This window comes from Elephas maximus, chromosome 20 (genome assembly GCF_024166365.1).
Source record: "Elephas maximus indicus isolate mEleMax1 chromosome 20, mEleMax1 primary haplotype, whole genome shotgun sequence".
NCBI classification, from domain to species: Eukaryota; Metazoa; Chordata; class Mammalia; order Proboscidea; family Elephantidae; genus Elephas; species Elephas maximus.
This window is the reverse complement of record NC_064838.1, coordinates 34,632,912-34,653,108: the sequence shown is the minus strand read 5'-3', so window position 1 is coordinate 34,653,108 and position 20,197 is coordinate 34,632,912. Positions and strand designations below refer to the sequence as shown.

At 46.3% G+C, this 20,197-nt stretch overlaps 1 protein-coding gene across 5 annotated transcripts in view; it reads right to left on the bottom strand.

Annotated features, from left to right (window-relative positions):
* Positions 1-19,720, bottom strand: part of MTMR14 (myotubularin related protein 14) — a 48,776-nt gene extending 29,056 nt beyond the window's left edge. For 4 of the 5 annotated variants that reach the window (XM_049862227.1, XM_049862228.1, XM_049862229.1 and 1 more), the window contains exons 1-6: positions 19,443-19,720; positions 17,413-17,561; positions 9,763-9,871; positions 2,254-2,329; positions 1,879-1,939; positions 301-423 (exon numbers count right to left, since the gene is read on the bottom strand). In XM_049862227.1, the coding sequence (XP_049718184.1) occupies positions 301-423; positions 1,879-1,939; positions 2,254-2,329; positions 9,763-9,871; positions 17,413-17,561; positions 19,443-19,598 (674 nt within the window). In that variant the 5' untranslated portion in view covers positions 19,599-19,720. Of the gene's footprint in view, positions 1-300; positions 424-1,878; positions 1,940-2,253; positions 2,330-9,762; positions 9,872-17,412; positions 17,562-19,442 lie in introns of those variants that run through there. The other variant, XM_049862231.1, reaches the window with a different exon arrangement.
* Positions 19,721-20,197: the final 477 nt, after the last annotated feature.

Genomic DNA, 20,197 nt, shown 5'->3' with positions numbered 1-20,197 from the left:
TAAAAAGGCATCTAAATGGGAAGCAGTAGAGCACTGTGATTAGTGTCGTGCCTCCCTCGGTTACTAGATGACGACCTTGAGAAAGCTACTTGACCTCTCTGTGCTTCAGGTTCTCGTCTGTAAAGGGGGATAATAGGACCTACCTTCAGGGCTGTTCAAAGATACAATAAGATGCACATGAAGTGCTCAGCAAGAGGCCTGTCACGTGGCAAGCACTCAACAACTGTTATTTACTACCACTGTGTCACGAGTCTGTGGACACATCAGCCCCTTTGCTTCCTTGCGGGTGCCCGTACTTACTTCATGCCAAACTTCACCTTCTTGTTCTCTACCATCAGGTCACAGATGTATTTGACTGACAGGTACCGAAGCAGCTTGATGTCATGGCCTCTGACCTTATCAAAAAGATGCGTGTCGGCACTTCTGAAATGAAGAAGAGCCAAAGGAGAAGTCACACAAGCACATTCATTCAGAGAAGCTGGGGGGCAGGGCTGCTCAAGAGAGCACGGAGTCACTGGCAGGAACGTCTTCTCTTCTTCAGAAGCTGGAGGGAGAGCCAAGACAGGCCAACTGGCTCCAGAAGGATGCAGAGAAGGTGACTTTCTAAGAGATTACCCAGCTCTCTGGGACATATTTCAAAAGAGGAGCAATTTGCAGCCTGGAAATGGGAAAGGCTTTTTGGCACTGCTTGACATTAAGCCAGAGACTCAAGATAATCTCAAAGTTCTGAAGAGCAGCAAGCTGGTGGCTGATAGTGCCTCTGAGCTCCATTAGCAGTTTATCTCCCTCCACCCCACTTCCCCCGGCTTATGACCAATTTTAGCCACATGACTTGTTCATAACGTAACAGACTGAAATTCTTGCTGGGAGATGGACTCTTAGAGCATTTTATCAACTGATTTCCAAATACTTGCAAGTGAATTCCCTCTACTTAGCAGGCCTATGAAGCAGAAGAAAGAAAGTTTTTCTAATCCCCAGGCTGCCCTCTGATTGGCCATGCAGACACAGGCAAAGTGGAAAGAATAAACAGTCATCATTGTTTTTTAATGCCCACTGCTCTGGTGTCCGGAGCACAGTGTATGCTGCAGAAGATGGCCTGGCTGACTGACCTCAGAGGGAGAGCCAGGCATTCCTGAGCGCAAGTCCAAGCTGCTGCCCCAGAGCTAACAGGCAGACCCTGGCCCAGCCAGTCTCCCTCCCTGGACTGAGTCTGATTTTGGGCAGCTGACTTTGCTAGGGTGCTCGTGTGCATTCCAGGGACACTTTACACCAGTTAAAGACATTCACAGGGTACAAGCTGTGCAAACCAGCTTTTCCAAAATATCCTACAGTATTGTTTTAGAAAGAGGGTAGGAAGAGTGTGAACCAGCCTGTTTCTCTCCCTTTACTGAAGCTCAATGTCCTCCCTTGTATGGAGCTTTTACTTAGGGTACCAGTCACACACCTGTGATACTTCTCTACATTCAGGCTACACCATCTGCACGCAAGTAGAGCCTGTAGCCCCCACACTTTGCCCTGGCACCAGGTGCACCGTGTGCACTGGCAGTCAGGGGTCAGCACCTGGCCGCACAAGGGAAACTCTCAGGCTTTCAAACTGATAGATGTCCGGGCTCAGTCTCAGACCTTCTGTACCAGGAACTGGGGGCTTCTGAGATCCTGCTGTGCAGAAAGACGAAGACAGACTTCTGCAGGTATTCAATAAAGTCAGCTTTGGTGTGAGGCCACCAGTGGACTTCAGCAACCCTATTTCCAGGGCATGGGCACGGTGGACAGGAGAAAAGGAGCCAATCTATTCCCCTGGGACAGTGAGGAGTACACGCTATCAGTGTGAAAATAGGCACCCTAGTCAGACCTCCCACCCCAATCCCCAGCACTGACCGGAGAGTGCAGTCCTCCTCCGTGATGTCCTCTGCATCTGCCCAGGCATCATCTGTACCCCCTGTCAGAGAAGCCTGCGTCAGCAACTTCATCCAGGGGCCTTTGACCAGCTTCCACCCCACAGCGCCGAGGTGGGCTGGGACACCCTGGCTCCCCCTTGAGGGGCAGCCACACGTCTCTTTCCACCCAGCAGTTCTCTTTACCCAGAGCATCTCCTCGTGTGAACGCCCATTTGTCTCCTGGTCCCCGATGAAAGGGAGGTTCTAGTCTCCACCCCACTCTCCCAACCCTCTAGCTAGGCTTCCATGGCAGTGGGTGGACAGTCTCTGTCTGGGTTCTTGTTCTTAGTCCTGGAGGATGCTGCTCGACATTCACCTGAGAAAATATAGTTGTAGCCAGTGCGTCCATACAGCTCCCCCCATCCAGCCAGCGTGGCCGACCTGCAGATGTGCTGGGAGAGAGACAGCATTGTCAGGGTCAGACGGCTCTCTGAGGTACACTCGCTGAAAGGGCAGCTAGGACTCCTCTGACACTTCCAGGCCAGCACAATGGGTTAGGGTCACCCCCACAGCTTCCTTAGCAGCATGGCTGCAGGAGTCGGTCTGAGGCACTTCTAAAAACTAGCCCACAGCCTCCATCCCAGCACCAGAGTCACTGAAAGCAGCAGTGGGAGCTGACGGCTGTCGTGTGCACACTGTGTGCTGGGCACGGCACTGCATACTAACACCCACCCTCTCGCTGGACAAGCACGTCGGGTAGAGATGCCCAGCAGCATTTTTTTTTTTTTTTTTAATTTTTATTGTGCTTTAAGTGAAAGTTTACAAATCAAGTCAGTCTCTCAAACAGAGACTTATATACACCTTGCTATGTACTCCCAGTTGCTCTCCCCCTAATGAGACAGCCCGATCCCTCCCTCCACTCTCTTTCTTCGTGTCCTTTTCGCCAGCTTCTAACCCCCTCTACCCTCTCATCTCCCCTCCAGGCAGGAGATGCCAACATAGTCTCAAGCGTCCACCTGATCCAAGAAGCTCACTTCTCACCAGCATCCCTCTCCAACCCATCGTCCAGTCCAATCCATGTCTGAAGAGTTGGCTTCGGGAATGGTTCCTGTCCTGGGCCAACAGAAGGTCTGGGGGCCATGACCACTGGGGTCCTGCTAGTCTCAGTCAGACCATTACGTCTGGTCTTTTTACGAGAATTTGGGGTCTGCATCCCACTGTTCTCCTGCTCCCTCAGGAGTTCTCTGTTGTATTCCCTGTCAGGGCAGTCATTGGTTGTGGCCAGGCACCATCTAGTTCTTCTGGTCTCAGGATGATGTAGTCTCTGGTTCATGTGGCCCTTTCTGTCTCTTGGGCTCATAATTACCCTGTGTCCTTGGTGTTCTTCATTCTTTGATCCAGGTGGGTTGAGACCCATTGATGAATCTCAGATGGCAACTTGCCAGTGTTTAAGACCCCAGATGCCACTCTCCAAAGTAGGATGCAGAATGTATTCTTAATGGATTTTATTATGCCAATTCACTTAGATGTCCCCTGAAACCATGGTCCCCAAACCCCTGCCCCTGCTATGCTGGCCTTCGAAGCATTCAGTTTATTCAGGAAACTTCTTTGCTTTTGGTTTAATTCAGCTGTGCTGACCTCCCCTGTATTGTGTGCTGTATTTCCCTTTGCCTAAAGTAGTTCTTATCTACTATCTAATTAGTGAATGCCCCCTCCCACTCTCCCTCCCCCCGCCCCCTCATAACCATCAAAGAATATTTTCTTCTCTGTTTTAACTATTTCTCCAGTTCTTATAATGGTGATCTTATACAATATTTGTCCTTTTGCAACTGACTAATTTCACTCCACATAATGTCTTCCAGATTCCTCCATGTTATGAAATGTTTCACAAATTGATCACTGTTCTTTATCGATGCGTAGTATTCCGTTGTGTGAATATACCATAATTTATTTATCCATTCATCTGTCGATGGGCACCTTGGTTGCTTCTACCTTTTTGCTACTGTAAACAGTCCAGCAGCATTTTTGCAGTTTCACAGACGAAGTAAAGAGAAACTGGTGCAGGGAAGTTATGTGATGCGTCAGGTCACACAGGAGGGGCAAGGTGGGCTGAGAATCCAGACCCACCAACCTCCCTAGCCTTGTACTCACCACTACTTGGAGCTGTGCAGCACAAGGAGGAGCAAGCTCTGTAGTGGGCGGACCAGTTAAAGAAATGTTTGGGTTGTCTTTAATGTTAGGATTTCTTTAAAAAAAGACAACCCAATCTTCTGTCTCTTCCTCACAAGGATATGAAATAGCTATAACCTTTTAAATATTCTTTTACTGTTTTCGCCATCACTAAAGCATCAGTTAGAGGGTTTGAATTCCAGAAACTGGCCAATCAGCATGGACATCAATATCCAATTTTAAGGCGGCCCCTTTGAATAAGCTGTGTGTCATGCGCTCCAGCAGGGCTGGGGGGAGAAAGGACATCCCTGGTGGTGGGGAAGCACCAGAGCAGCCAAAGGCTGGGGGGTGAGAGGGCTGGGTGGGAATCCAGCCCCACTAGGGGGTTGCTACGGAGTGGGAATGCTGTAAGGTGACAGAGGGTGAAGTTCATTTTGGAATGGGTCACACAACCTGGCAATGTAAAGTGGGTCCCTGGAAGATTGCAAAATCAAAGATCAGGGTGTGAGTGGGAACCAGATCCTCATCTGGCTCTCTGGGGTAGCAGCTGCTTGGGGAGGGTGACGACCTGCATATGACATGGAATGGTGTGGGGTGGTTTTTCAATAATGGGGTGAGAACCAGTTAGTGAAAGACTGTTCTGGAAGCCTAAACAGAAGGACCAGGGTTGAGATCCCATGGGTCTAGCAGGATGCCCTATGGTGGGGGCTGTTTAACTTTTCTGGGTCCAAGAGCACTTTGAAAATCTGATGAAAACTTTAAACTTAGACTGTCTCCAGAAACAAAAATGCACATCATGGTTTACCTACATTTCCAGGGGTTCCTGGACTCTCCCAGGTCCACCCATCCACTCCCAACCCTTGTTAAGAGCCGCTGTACTCCAGAGAATGAGAAACAGTGAGGTGGCCTCAGCAGGAACGTGCCAGTCCCCAGGCTGAGGAACTCTAAGACGTCAATGGTAAGGGGAGCTCCGATTCCCAAGGGCAGATCAGAACAGGAGGCTATCCAGCTGGCTGCAGTGTGATCCTTGCTGCAATTTGATTACCATGCTCATCTATTCATCTAAGCTGCTGGCACCCAAACCTCACTCTCCTTTGCATTTTTTTTTTTTTTTTGTTAAATTTTCTCAGAGCAGACACATCTCCCTCTTTGGCTGCTGAGCTTTGAGACAGATTCTGGAATTCTTTTCAAGATCCGGAATGTTCTGCTCCCATTCTTCTCCCAAGTCCCTCCTCTCTGTCCTTGTCTTTTTTGTAACCTAGGCAGCTAGCCCTGGGCCCAGCAGGATGTGTACAGAGTCAGAGAGGGAGAGAGAAAGCAGTCTGCCAAGTCTCCAAGTAGGCACGGAGCTCTGCAGAGAGGAACCAACCCGCCCACAGATTCTAACACTGGACACCTGCTCCTAGGCCCCACGGTCCCATTCCTAATCCATCATTCTGGCACTTTCGGCTTAGCTCCTGACTGAAAAATGCAACATCTATTCTGAACGCTCTCCATTCTTCTAAACAGGTTGTTAGGTGCCATCAAGCCGGTTCCAACTCACAGTGACCCTGTGTACAATAGAACGAAACACCACCTGGTCCTGCACCACCCTTAAAATTGCTGTCATGCTTGAACTCATTGTTGTAGTCACTATCAATCCATTTCACTGAGGGTCTTCTTTTTCACTGACCCTCCACTTTACCAAACATGATGTCCTTATCCAGGGATTGGTTCCTCCTGATAATACATCCAAAGCATGTGAGACAAAGTCTCGCCTTCCTTGCTTCTAAGGAGCATTTTGGTTGTACTTCTTCCGAGACAGATTTGTTCATTCTTTTGGCAGTCCACGGTATACTCAATATTCTTCGCCAAAACCGTAATTCAAAGGCATCAATTTTTCTTTGGTCTTACTTATTCATTGTCCAGCTTTCACATGCTTATGAGGCAATTGAAAACACTATGGCTTAGGTCAGGTGTACTTTAGTCCTCAAAATGACATCTTTGCTTTTTAACGCTCCAAAGAGGTGTTTTAACGCTCCAAAGAGGTGTTTTAACGCTCCAAAGAGGTGTTTTAATGCTCCAAAGAGGTGTTTTAACGCTCCAAAGAGGTGTTTTAATGCTCCAAAGAGGTGTTTTAATGCTCCAAAGAGGTGTTTTAACGCTCCAAAGAGGTGTTTTGCAGCATATTTACCTAATGCAATGTGTCATTTGATTTTTTGACTGCTGCTTCCATGGGTGTTGATTATGGATCTAAGTAAAACGAAATCCTTGACAACTTCAATCTTTTCTCCATTTATCATGATGTTGCTTATCGGTCCAATTGTGATGATTTTTGTTTTCTTTATGTTGCGGTGCAATCCATACTGAAGACTGTGGTCTTTGACCATTAGTAAGTGCTTCAAGTCATCTTCCCTTTCAGCTAGCAAGACTGCATCATCTGCATATCGCAGGTTGTTAATCAGTCTTTCTCTAATTCTATGCCATGTTCTTCTTCATATAGTCTAGTTTCTCAGATTATTTGTTCAGCATACAGAATGATTAAGAATGGTGAAAGGACACAACCCTGATGCACACCTTTCCTGACTTTAAACGACACAGTATCCCCCTGCTCTATTCAAACAAATGCCTCTTGGTCTAAGTACAGGTTCCTCATGAGCACAATTAAGTGTTCTGGATTTCCCATTCTTTGCAATGTTATCCATAATTTGTTATGGTCCACACAGTTGAATGCCTTTGCATAGTCAATAAAACACAGGTAAACATCCTTCTGGTATTCTCTGCTTTCAGCCAGGATCCATCTGACATCAGCAATGATATCCCTGGTTCCATATCCTCTTCTGAATCCGGCTTGAATTTCTGGCAGTTCCCTGTCAAAGTACTGCTGCGACTGCTTTTTATTTTATTTTATGTTTTTTTAGAAGGCTCTAATTCTACTCTCAAAACAGAATCAGCAGAATTTGCTAACAGAATAGTCAACTTTGGCACGAAGAACCAAAGTGGCTGACCTCTGCTCTCCACCTCTTAAGAGAGGAAACAAAGAGAAAGATGAACTGTCCCAATTTTAATTGTCTGAAAGCCAGGTACAAGTGTTGCGGGACAAAATGGTACAGGAGAATATCTTACCCTTCAGTGCCTGAAATTGGTTTTGAAGGAATAAGGAAGACCTTTGTGGGCAAACCATTACTTAACATACCTCCCCTTTTCCAACCTGGCAGAGCCAAGTGCCTCCAAAGCAGGGTTGGGGATAAACATTGCCACCATCACACAAGTTACCAAGTGTCACAGACCTCTGAGGAAGACACTATTTTACAACAGAGAACCCCACACTCCTGTCCTTCCCAATTTCCGTCTCAATTGCTTGTTCACACGGCTGCCTCCCTTGTTCCCCAGTAACCGAGAACTGTTGAGGACAAGACTCTCCCTCATTCTGGTGTCACTAGAACCTAGCACAGGGCCTGGTACTGCTTTATCCAAGAACTACCCAAGCTCACATTTACAAGTGGGCACTTCACTAGCTGCTGGGAGTACAGCAGTTAAGACAAAGCCTCTGCTCTCAAAGGGATTACAGCAGAGAGAAAAGGACATTTAAACACATAATCAGAATAAAACGCAAGCAAGTAGGTACTGGGTAAATTAACCTCGACCGAGTCAGGAGAAGTTAAGAGGTATGAAATGGTATCATACTGCCTGGAGAAGGAGCAAAGGAAGAAGAAAGCAGGATTAATAGCAAAGTCCTCATGGACATTTAAGAATGCCAAAGATTTCTCACACTAATCCTACAGTGCAGCCACTCACCACCATCCCTCTGAGATCAGTGGCCTGAGGGCTCTTAACTCACAGGCCTGCCTACTACATAATGTACAGCTCCATCCCCAGACTAAGCCTCAGCCATTCGGAGATGTTTCATGAAATGTATTCAGGAAGTTCTTTACTCATGGTCTGCAGACCACTGAGTGAGAAACCAGATCTGACACGGTTACCCGGTCTCTGAGCTACAGGACTTCTCAGAGCCTCTACTACATCACTGTACCTTATGACTCCGGAGACTGGAGGTTAGACCAAATTCAGATTGAATATTTTTCATGCTCATTTGACAGGCACTCTTTCCACAAGCATATCCTTAAGCTACCGTTCCATGGAACACACATTTGGGAAACACTGGTTTGTGTATTTCATATGTAACTTCTAGTGACAAGCGCCGTGCTCCAGGTAGCAACGGTCTTTAAACTGGGAAACCTATAAACTTCTGAGCACATGAACATTTTCAGAGGAAGTAGGAACAAATGGCTTTAAGAGATCCATTTCCAGGGCACACTCTTTTCTAAAATCAACCTGCCCAAGGAAGCCTTCAGGTGGGTCCCCTTTCCCAATTGCCCTTACCCCATTTTACAAAGACAAGCACGCTGAGGGACTGAAGCAGCTCTCAGATCTCTTCCCCCTGCCCTGGGCCCCCAAGCACCAAGCTAGGTGCCTGTGGCAGCATCTGTAAACCCCCGTAACCACAGCACCATGACCAGTTCCTGCACCTCAAGCACTGAGCTGTCTGTAAACCAATAAATGGACTGCATCTTTGCTATTCCCTCCTCCTGGCGTCCTCTGCTTTAGCCACTTCTCCTGGACTAACCTTTCCAACAACATTACTTTCATTCTGTAGGTCCCTGCTCAAAAGGTACAGCGGCACTCCTGGCACACGTGAATACCTCAGCTGGCTTTCAGTCACCCCCATTCCATCCCTGCCACCTTGTGCTCCAGTCTGGGCCTCTACCACAAGCACGCACAGTCCTGGCTCTCTCTCCTTCCTGCCGCCATGCCTGATCCAATGCTGCCAACCTGCCCCTTCCTGCCCAAATAGCGTTCTACATGGCCTCCAAGACATTCACACCAAGTCCTACTCTCGTCGTGAGGCCATTGGTCTGTCAGTCCACACTGCTGTCCCTCTTTGGTGACTCTTACACTTAAGAGTTAAAACCATACCACATGACCCTAAATTACAATGTGCTATGCTGACAGTGTTTGAGATAAGAACAACCTAGGTTCAAAACCCAGTTTTCTACCTGAACTTGGGAAAGTTATTTAGCCACACATAGCCTTTGTTTCATCTGCAAAATGGGAACATTACTTACACCAAAAGACAATAAGACAAGTGAAATGAGACCATACTGAAGAGACCAAGAGAAAAAGTCACTAGAATATAAGGTCCACAAGGGTAACGGTTTTAGTCTGCTTTAAACACTGATGTGCGTCAAGGTCTGGAACAGTGCCTGACACGTAACAACCACTCAATAAATTCTCGGTGAGTTATATGACTTGAAGAATGAACAACCAACAATGTATTAACTCCCTTAATTTAATCCATACCATAAACCTTTCAAGTAGGCATGATTATTACTTCTATTTTATACAGGGGAAAATTGAGGCCCTGAGAGACTAAGTATTTGCCCAAGGTCTCAAAGCCAGGAAGTTAAGAGGCAGGATCTGAATCTAGGCAGTCTGGCTCCAGAACACAAGGAGAGGTCCTCTGGTGGGAACTTCCCTTCCCTGCTTAGTCTCATCCTTGAAGGCGATGCAGAAATGGTCAGCTTCTCTGGCCTGCTTCCCACAGCACCAGGACCCCAGTAGCCACTCTACACTCTGTGGGCAAATGTGGAGAACATAAAGACCCTATACTTTGCATTAAACTAGTCACCCCAGAAGAGAGCCTTAGGTAGTGTGAAGGACATGGTAAGGACCTTACCTTGCCCTTGAACAGGATTACTGGACACACAAACCGTCCTCTGCATCTGGCCATTTTGCTGCGGTTGATGAGGTCTTGCAGTTTGCTCACTTGTACAGTGCTCTCAAACCTAACACACAGGGGAGAGTAGCAAGTCAGTCTGGCTTCTAAGTAGACATCTTGTGTATATGTATACATATACACTCCCACACCAGGGCTGTGTGTGTGTGTGTTGTGCGTGTGAATACTCGTTTGAAATTTAATAGTATAATTCCTACATTCTAGATTCACTGATACATTGAGTTTTTCAAGGAAAGAAAAAAATGTTAATCTATAGGTATTAGCATTAAGTCATCCTGATTTCAGAATCTTTAGTTGGGAAAAGAAGGTAAGCTAAACTGAAGATGCGGTATATAAAATATAGAAATACACATAGCAAACTGAGTATTGATTACATCTAGAGTGTCCAGTGTTTTACTCCGAGGGTAAAACAAGTGGTGCCCTGGAGACCCTCCGGAAACGGCAAGACCATTTTTGTGACGGGATAAACTTAAGATCCATGTTCCACAGGTCTGTAAGCCCTCTGATATCTCACTACCACTCCAATCATCTTTAACAATCTAAACAGACAACAGGGCAGGGAACACTGGTACAAAGCGGGGGGAAGGAGTATCTGTGACATTGAGAAGCTTAGTAGTTAATGGACTGGGTTTGGTAAGGGAACTCCTAGAAGAAGAAAGAATCAGTTTAGTAATGAGCTCCAGTAAGTCACACCCACAGCAGATGGTACTTCCCTAAAGTAAGGATCTTCCCTCACAGGCTTCACCCACCAACCCTTAGCAAAGGCCCCAAGTCAGCCTGTCAGAGCCTCTGGCAGCAAGACAACCAAGAGGCTAGGCAAGTTATAGAACGGGAAGCAATCCCAGCAATGCAGAGTAACCTAGTAGAAGGAGGTAAGACACTCATGGTCACTCCTTAAAAGGGCTTCAATCTCAGGCCCACTCCTCATGGGATTTAAACCTTTCACACCCTAACCCTTCTAGGTGTCTCTTGTGTTACTGCATGGCACCACAGGTACACATGCACACACAAGTTTCAAGAACAGTAAGGCAGCGACTCCCACACATCTGTGAGTACACCTTTTTAGGTGTATCGGGATGCTGCTGGGGTTAATGATACATCTTTTAAGAACATTGCTGAGTTCTTAGTAGCCTTTTTATAAGCGGATATATTTTCAAGACAGCTACTAAAATTACAACTACTATTAGGTGGGAGTCTGAAGCAGTCTTCAAATACAAGTCAAAACAAAGAACCAAATAATGGACCCCAAGTACCACAGTCTCCACCAGACTGAGTCCAGCACTACTACATGGTGCCTGGCTATCACCACCGACTATTCTGACAGGGATTACAATAGAGGCTTCCAGACAGAGCTGGAGAAAAACGCAGAACAAAATTCTAACTCAAACACACACGCACACACGCACACACGCACACACACACACACACAGAGACCAGACTTACTGACCTGACAGAGACTGGAGAAACCCCAAGAGTATGGCACCAGACTCCCTTTTAACTCAGTACTGCAGTCACTCCTGAGATTCACCCTTCAGTCAAAGATTAGACAGGCCCATAAAACAAAACGAGACTAAGTGGGCACACTAGTCTAGGGGCAAGGACAAGGAGGCAGGAGGCGACAGAAAAGCTGTTAACAGGAACCCAAAGTTGAGAAGGGGAGAGTATTCACATGTCGTGGGGGATGGCAACCAATGTCACAAAACAATGTGTATTGTTTAAAGAAAAACTAATTTGCTCTGTAAACCTTCACCTAAAATTGAAAAAAAAAAAAAAAGGGCCAAAGTCCATTAAATGGGAAAGACAGTCTTTTTAACAAATGGTGCTGCCAAAATTGATGGCCATCTGTAAAAAAATGAAAACAGGACCCATACCTCACACCATACGCAAAAACTAATGCAAAATGGACCAAAGACCTAAATTTAAAATGATAAAGAACATGGAAGAAAAAATAGAACAACGCCAGGGGCCCTAATACATGGCATAGATACAATACAAACCATAACTAACAACGTACAAACACCAGAAGATAAACTAGGTAACTGGGTGCTCCTAAAAATTAAACATTTATGCTCATCAAAAAACTTCACCAAAGGAATAAAAAGAGAACCTACGGATTTCGAAAAATTTTTGGCTATGACATATCCAACAAGGGTCTAATCTCTAAAGTCTACAAAATAAACACCTCAGCAACAAAAAAACAAATAATCCGATTTAAAAAATGGGGAAAAGATATGAAGAAACACTTCATTCACCAAAAAAGACATTCAGGTGGCAGCAGATATATGAAGAAATTTTGGCAATCATTAGCCATTAGAGAAATGCAAATCAAAACTACAACGATATACTGTATCATCCCAACAATGCTAGAACTAATAAAAAAAAAAAAACAGAAAATAAATGTTGGAGAGGTTGTGGAGAGACTGGAACTCTTATGTACTGCTAGTAGGAATGTAAAATGGTACAACCACTGTGGAAAATGATATGGTGCCTCAGAAAGCTAGAAATAGAAATACTATATGATCCAGCAATCCCACTCCTTAGAATATATCCTAGAGACATAAGAGCCCTCACATGAACAGACATATGCACACTCATGTTCATTGTACCACTATTCACAAGAGCAAAAAGATGGACACATCCCAAGTGCCCATGAACAGACAAATGGATAAACATACTATGGTACATACACACAATGGAATACTATGCAACAATAAAGAACAATGATGAATCCGTGAAAGATCTCACAACATGGACGAATCTGGAGGACATTATGCTGAGTGAAATAAGTCAATCATAACCAAACACTTCGACGGACCAAGTTACTGGGGCTGAGGGCTAGGGACCGTGGTCTCATGGGACATCTAGGTCAACTGGCATAACAGAGTTCATGAAGAAAATGGTCTACATCCTACTATGTGAATAGCATCTGGGGTCTTAAAAGCTTACATCTAACATAAATCTATTGGTCCCATCCTGCACGGAGCAAAGAAGAATGAAGAAAACCAAAGACACAAGGGAAATATTAGCCCAAAGGACTAATAGACTATATGAACCACAGCCTCCACCAGCCTGAGCCCAGAAGAACTAGATAATGGCCGGCTACCATCACCTACCAGTCTGCAAGGGATCAGGATAGAGGGTCCCAGACAGAGCAGGAGAAAAATGTAAAACAAAATTCAAATTCACAAAAGACCAGACTTACTGGTCTGACAGAAACTGGAGGAACCCCCAAGACTATGGCTCTGGACACCCTGCTAACTCAGAACCGGAGCCACTCCTGAAGTCCACCTTTCAGTCAAAGATTAGACAGGCCTATAAAACAAACAATGCATGTGACAAATGTGCTTCTTGGTTCAATCAAGTATACGAGATCAAATGGGCAACACCTGCCCAAAAGCAAAGACGAGAAGGGAGGGACCGGAAAACTGGACGAATGGACACAAGGAACCTGGGGTAGAAAAAGGGAGAGTGCTGACACATTGTGAGTTTTGCAACCAATGTTACAAAACAATGTGTGCATAATTTTTTGAGTGAGAAGCTGCTCTGCGCTGTAAACCTTCACCTAAAGCACAATAAAAAAATATATATATGTTTAAGTCAAAAACAGCTTGATAATCTTAGAAAGAGAATGAGGGGGTAAAAGAGGATTTACGCTTTCCATGGTATATTTTCTGTTTTAAGTCTTAAGATGTTATTTTTGTAAGTAAACTTTTTTTTTTCTTGATTGGAGGAAGAAGAATGGAAAACTTGAAGAGGCTGGGTGCCTCTTCAGAGTGCCTCTAGGGTGGTGTGTTCCGGGCAGGCAGAGCCTAGACATACATGGGTCACTGAGAACCAGAATGCTGTCACGCCCCCCCGCCACGCCCCATTTCTCTGTGAAATAAAAAGGTACTCCGTACAAAACACCTAACTAAAGACTCCGAGAAAAGAGAGAGCACATACAGTCCTGCTCACAGTATCTTCCTTCCCTGAACTCGAGGTGCTTTTCCCTCCCACCTACTGGGGGCCCCAGGCCATTTCCGCAGATTCTGGTCAGCACCTGTTATAGCTCAAGCTCACTTGGCTCCTCCCAGTAGCTCCCTCAAAGCTTCAAGTGCCTTGAAGCTGTATTTGATTCTCCCAGGTTAAGTCCAGCAAACATGGTCCCTAAAACCAAGGTAGCTAGTTCACTCTCAGGGGCTCTAGGTCGTCTTTACAGCAGAGGCACACCTCTTCTTGTTAAGCTAGCCAGTGGTTTACTGTACTGGTTCCCCCCGCCTAAGGAACCAATTCAGTTTCTGTTCTTAGTTCTTGTTATTTTTATTATCTCTCCTCCCTAGGATCTTTTTTATCACAGGGCTAAGCACTGAGCTGTGTCGGCACATGATACCATATTTGAATGTATACTTATTCATGTTTGTAGTATACGCACTGAAGTTTCTGGCAAGATGTTACCAGGTGGTGAGATTTAAAAAAATTGTTTGATGAAATCTTATTTAAACACAAATAAGACTATTTTCACACAAGACAAAAATGCTGCTGTCATGTAACTTTCAATGTGAACCCTTTCTAGGCCACTACCATACTCCCCAAACCAGGTCAGCTGCTCCCACCATGTGCTCCAAAACTTCCTGCAACAAATGTGCCTGCTGCTAGCATTCAACAGATACCAGACACAACACAGGGCTTACACTTGTATTATCTCCATTAGATTTCATAGTCCCTTTTTACAGATAAAGAATTTGAGGGTCATTGAGATGAAATCACCGGCCCAAGGTCTTGGCAGTAGGGGAGGTGGGATTCTAAATCCTGGTAGGTGGCCACTGGAGCCCAAGGCCTTAACGACTATCCCCCACTGCCTCACCTGTACTTCTACCAATTCCAGTCTTTGTCAATACTCTGTTATTGCTTGTTTAATGGTCTGTGTTATGTATGAAAACTAAGGGTAGGGACTTCATCTCTCTGGCATCCAACTGTATCCCTGGTGTCTAAACACATGCCTTGGCTGTTCAGATATTCCCTTCCTGGTTTATACTCCTAGCTGACAGGCTATACTGGGGAGATAGGTTAACAGGAGGAAATCACTTCCTAAATTCAGTTCTAACCTGTTTAAATCAGTCCAACTGGTGTCATATTAATACCAAAGCCAGATACATAAGGAAGCAAAAAATCTGATCTCTTCCAACCCGAACATACACATGCTCTCTTGCCTTCAACAAACAGGCACCTTCCACTCAATATCACTTCAAGGCCTTACAAGGAGTGAAAGGTAAAGACAGACTGATAATTCCCCTAGGGTTAAGGATGTTATAAGGAGACTGTGGCTGGAAGGTGAGGTCTTGCTAAACAAGGTGAGAGTGGTAGTGGTGAAAGAAAAAAAAAAAAGTTAAACAGGCAGACATAGTAAAGACCTGGCTTTTAACCCCCATCTACTCACTACCTGTGACCTTGGGCAAAGACAAATTACTCCTCTGAGTCTCAACTTTCATCTGTAAAATGGGGATAAATCATCTTCACTGGGTAGTTGTAGGACTTAAGTGAACTAGGGTATGTGAAATCCCCGCCACCTGGCAAAAAGTAAGCTCTCAGCAATGATTAGTTTCCTTCTCTTTAAGGGCTAGACTGAATCAGCATAAACTTGTTTCCTTCCTTCCTTCCTTCCAGCTGAGGGGCAACCAAGACTGAGTTCCTCACCATTGCCACTCAAAGTAGTTTGGCGTTACCTGCGAGCTTGTTAGAAAATGCATAATCTCTAGACCCACCAGATCTACTAACCCAGATTTCTGTATTTTAACAAGATCCCCAGGTGATTAACGCCCAGGGCAGGTGTGAAAAGCATCACCTTGACTGAGCTTACTATCAGACTGCCACAGCAGCACAGTGAAAGCACCAGCCAGTCCTGAATCAGGGCGGGGAGAAAGGAAGGGCAACTGAGAAGAGCTTGTGCTCGAAAACATTAACTCTAGGGCTTAGAGGATGCACAATTACCTGGCTATGAGAAGGGGAGTTAGAAGAGATAAGAACCACAAACTGGGCGATAACAAAGCCCAATTCTTTAGGCCTGGAATTCTTTGGTTAAAAATTCCTGTGATCTAATTACAACAGTCCTTAATACATTCAATTTTCTCAGTGGACCCCATAACAACCTTGCATGTGAGACGGACACTCTTCCAGACATTCCCATTTTAGAGATGAGGAAACTAAGTCTTAGTCCTTGAACTCCTCTGACCTGGTTGCTCCTCTGCTTGAAAGCCCCCTCTGGTTCCCTGTGATGGTTCTCGGGCCTCAGGAGATAAGACTTATCTCAGGAGTGTTCTGAGAATGGAGATCCTGATTCAGAGGGCCTGGGAGATACCCTAGAATCTATAATTTTAATTAGTCTCCAGGGAATAAAGCCACTCTTAACACCCACACACAATCCATATGTCCACACTCCTCAGCCTGAGGATCAAGGCCCTACACGAGTTGGTCCCTAAGGACACTTCAAGGAAACTCCTACTCATCCTTCCAAATTCAGTTCTAAAGGCATCTCTAGCATGAGGTCTCCCAAACACCTCCACACTAGACAGAATCCACCACTCACCCAGCCTGCCTATAGCAGTGCTTCTCAGGTCTTAATGTGCATCTGCATCACCTGGGTGCCTGGTTACAACTGTGCCTGCGATGCTGTGTTTCTAACAAATGCGCGGTGCTCTGATGACTATGCTTTAAGCAGTATGACTCTACCGCAGTAATCATCACAACAGCACACCATAGGGCCACATTTTCAATAGGTGCTGTGGACAACTGCTCCTGGAATCCCTTCAAAGTCAGCAATGAGCAGGAAGATTAGGGAGTTAACTCTGAGATTAACATAAGGCACTTTTTAGAGCCTCAATGCCTTTTGTGATTATTTGTTAAGGTCAATCAATCGTTACCATTTATTCACTACCTATGGACCAGGTGCTTTACATCTGCTCTGTATCAACTGTTATCTCACATGAAGCACTCAGTCCTTGATAGGCTTCCAATAAACAGCAGCTCTTATTTCTAATTCTTACAGTAACAACACCAGGCTTGTGTTAGCCCCATTGATCATCAGGGACTACACCAGCTACTTCTCCAGGATTTTAATTAGCCCTTACAAGAACCACACGAGGTAGACTTACTGCTGAGATGACTAAGAAACGAAGAGGTTCAATAACAAGCCCAAGGTTGGTTACTGGCAAGCAAGAGGGATAGTCAGGATGTAAACTCATGCAGTCTGACTCCAGAACTCAGGCTCTTAAGCACTGCATGTGGTAAAATGCTCTTACGTGTGTCTTGACACAGCATACCTCCCCATCCTACACTTCGCCAAAAGGACACTGAGGTTCAGAGCGGTCAGTTGTGAGGTCAAATGTATGGACAATGAGCTCTGGGTGAAGACAAAAATCCAGAGCTGTGACTCCAAAGCCCTCATTCTACACCACGCTACGTGGCCAATGTAACTTATCAAACCCTCAAGTAAAGATGCCCATAAGGCTTAACACCCAAGGAAAATGAGCCCGCCCTGCCCAGCTGCAGCTGGACTCCCTGGAAAGAACATCAGGGCCTCCCGAGACATGTACACCATGGTCACATGATGCTCACGTGTCTTTCTCCTTCTCAGAACTCTCATACTCCAGGAACACGATGTGCCGGGGGTAGTGGCCACAGATCTCTCCATTCACATTTTGGATCACGCTGTAACAGTAATCTCGACCAAACAGCTCCAGACATCTCTTCTCAATGCGCTCAACCTGTATGGAGGAGAAAACCTGAGAGTGAAGGAAGGGAAGATCCTGGTGTTCTGAGTGAGAATTAGGTGGTCCATGACCTGAAAAGGTCACTGGGAATGGTATGTGCCTCCGTGATTATGATTCAATGCTGGGAAGATGCATGTTGCCGGGTCACAGGCCCTAAACATGCAGTACTTTAACCCATTATGTGGTACATACGGGGGGAACTCAGAACCTGTAAACACTGCATGTGAAACTGCACGTTAATTATTTGGGGAAGAATATTACAGCTTTCACTAGATCCTCAGAAGGATCCACAATCCATAAAACAGTAAGAATTCTTGCTGTGGGTTCCTTTAACTGGCACTAACCCGTTATCTTGTCTTGGCTCCGGATAGCTCCACATTCCCCAGCTACAGACTAGCACCTAGAAGCTTTAATCAGTGTTAGTAAGTACAAGCTGCAGACAAAGCTGTCTCCTCACACACCATTTACTTATGAAACAGAAGGAATAGCTCCTCCTAAATTGCTGTTTTGTTCACAGTTTAGGGAAAGGTGTACTAAAAAAAAAAAAAGGGCATAAGGCCTGTAACATCTTGAGAAGTTTGCAAAAGATCAAGGAACCTGAACTCTTATTTAGAGAGGCATATGGAAAGGTATTAAAGATAACTGCAGTGAAAGTCAGGTGTAACTTATGACAACCCTCATCTTTGGGCCTGGAAGAGGGGTCCAACCAAACTGATGACCTCCCATAGCCACTCATTGGAAGAGCAATGTGGCGGGGGGCGGGGGGGAAGCAGTGGCTTAAGCCAGTAATTTTCAAATTTTAAGATGCACGAGGATCATTCAGAAGCCTGTTACAGAACAAATTCCTGGTTCCCAGCCCCAGGTATTGTGACTCTGTAGGACTGCGGGAGGGCCAAGGAAATCTTTAACAAGAACCCTAGTTGATTCTGAAACAGGTGGTCTTCCGACTACACTCTGAAAAATACTTGATCATCTGGATAGTGGGGAACCCCTATTCCCACTGAAGTCTTCCCTGGGTTACCCCAGAGACTAGCAGATGTCAACTGCAGTGCCAGCTTAGGTAACCTCTGGAGCAAAACCAGAGTTTGTTGGCCTAGAATGGAACAAAATCTCACTGGAAAACCTGATGCCAAACCTGCCAAAACTACATGCGGAAGAGGAGATGGCAAGGTCAGCAAGACACCCATGGACTGCCAGGCAGTGCACAGGCTGGGAATGGCCTAACCAGATGGGAAGCCTGCCGGGTATGTCTGTAAGACTGAGGGAAATCCCAAGGGGGGAAAAGGGAGGAATCAAGCTCTGCTCTTGGTAAATGAACACAGAGGGAGTGTGGGCTGTCTTTCTGCTCTATAAGGAGAGGAGAGGGTCAAGCCTAAGTCACCCTGAGGGGGCAAGTTTATCTCCTGGCTCCATCCAGCCTCACCACCCCAGCCCCTTCGTTCTGACCTATGACCCTAAAGAATCCTCTCCCAACTTTTATTTAGATTTGGAGGCTTTTGCCCAACACTCTCCCCTCCCATACTCCTACCTAGGCACCTGACCCAGAGAAATAACCTTCCTCAGATTCTCTTCTGTAACCTTTGAACCTAGTCCCAAACACGTTATCTCAAAGCAAAAGAACCTTCTTCCTTGGCTTATTCTGATTCTTGTTCCTTCTTTTGTGATTTTAAAACACAACTCTTGCTCTCCGCGTCCAGACTCGGGAAACTCTCCTTCCTTGGATGTGTGCGTGTCGGGGTGTGGGTGTGTGTGTCGGGGTGGGTGGGTGTGTAACCATTCTTGCCGTCCTGTGACCCTGACAAAGCTCAGTCTTTTCTCCGTTAACTCCTAAAGCCAGGCGCCACCTCCTCCTCCTCATCTCTACCCCGCGCTCACCTTAGTGCCGCCCATTCCGCTCCCATCCTTGGCCCGGTACTGAGTTCGGGAGAACTCCTCCAGCAGCTCCCCGAGTCCCGGCTCCTGCGGCGGCGGGTTGCCAGAAGAGGCAGAGGACGCTGCTGAGGCGGCGGCGGCGGCCCGAGCGCCGGCCATGGCCCAGGACCGCTTCCCCTTCAGCGCCCCGCGTGCCCCTCAGCGTGCCTCTCCCCGGCCCATGACACCCACGGGCAGCCACTCCTACCGCGGAACCTCCCGAAGCGCTTCTGCCGCCGCCGCCTTCTTCTACTTCCGGCCCCGCCCCACCCTACCGGATGTTTACTAGCGTCCTGACCAATCGACGCTCGCGACTCGGGCCCTGCCCCACGACTACCGGCCCACCCCCAAAGTGGAGCGATCCAAGTGGTCTCGGGGGAGGGAACGCGGGCACTCGGAGATACGGCTTGCTCCACCCCAAGGGGTTTCCCCTGGGGAAGCCGGGACAAACCATTGGGGCTCTCGAGTGGAGGGGGGGCCGAGTGCGGGAACTAGGAGGAAGGAACCATTGGAAGGAACCGGAGAAAGAGTGGAATAAAGCATTACCGTGAGGGGACGAGGGAACTCTTGGAAGGCAGCAAATCAGTGTTGGGTACCATAGTAATAATAGTAAGTAATAATAAAGCAGCATTTCTTAAAGCACTTTTCTTGCACTGCTTCATTAGCTCCTCGGAACGTCCCTGGGATTATAGTGCTAGTTTCGTCAACCCCATTTTACG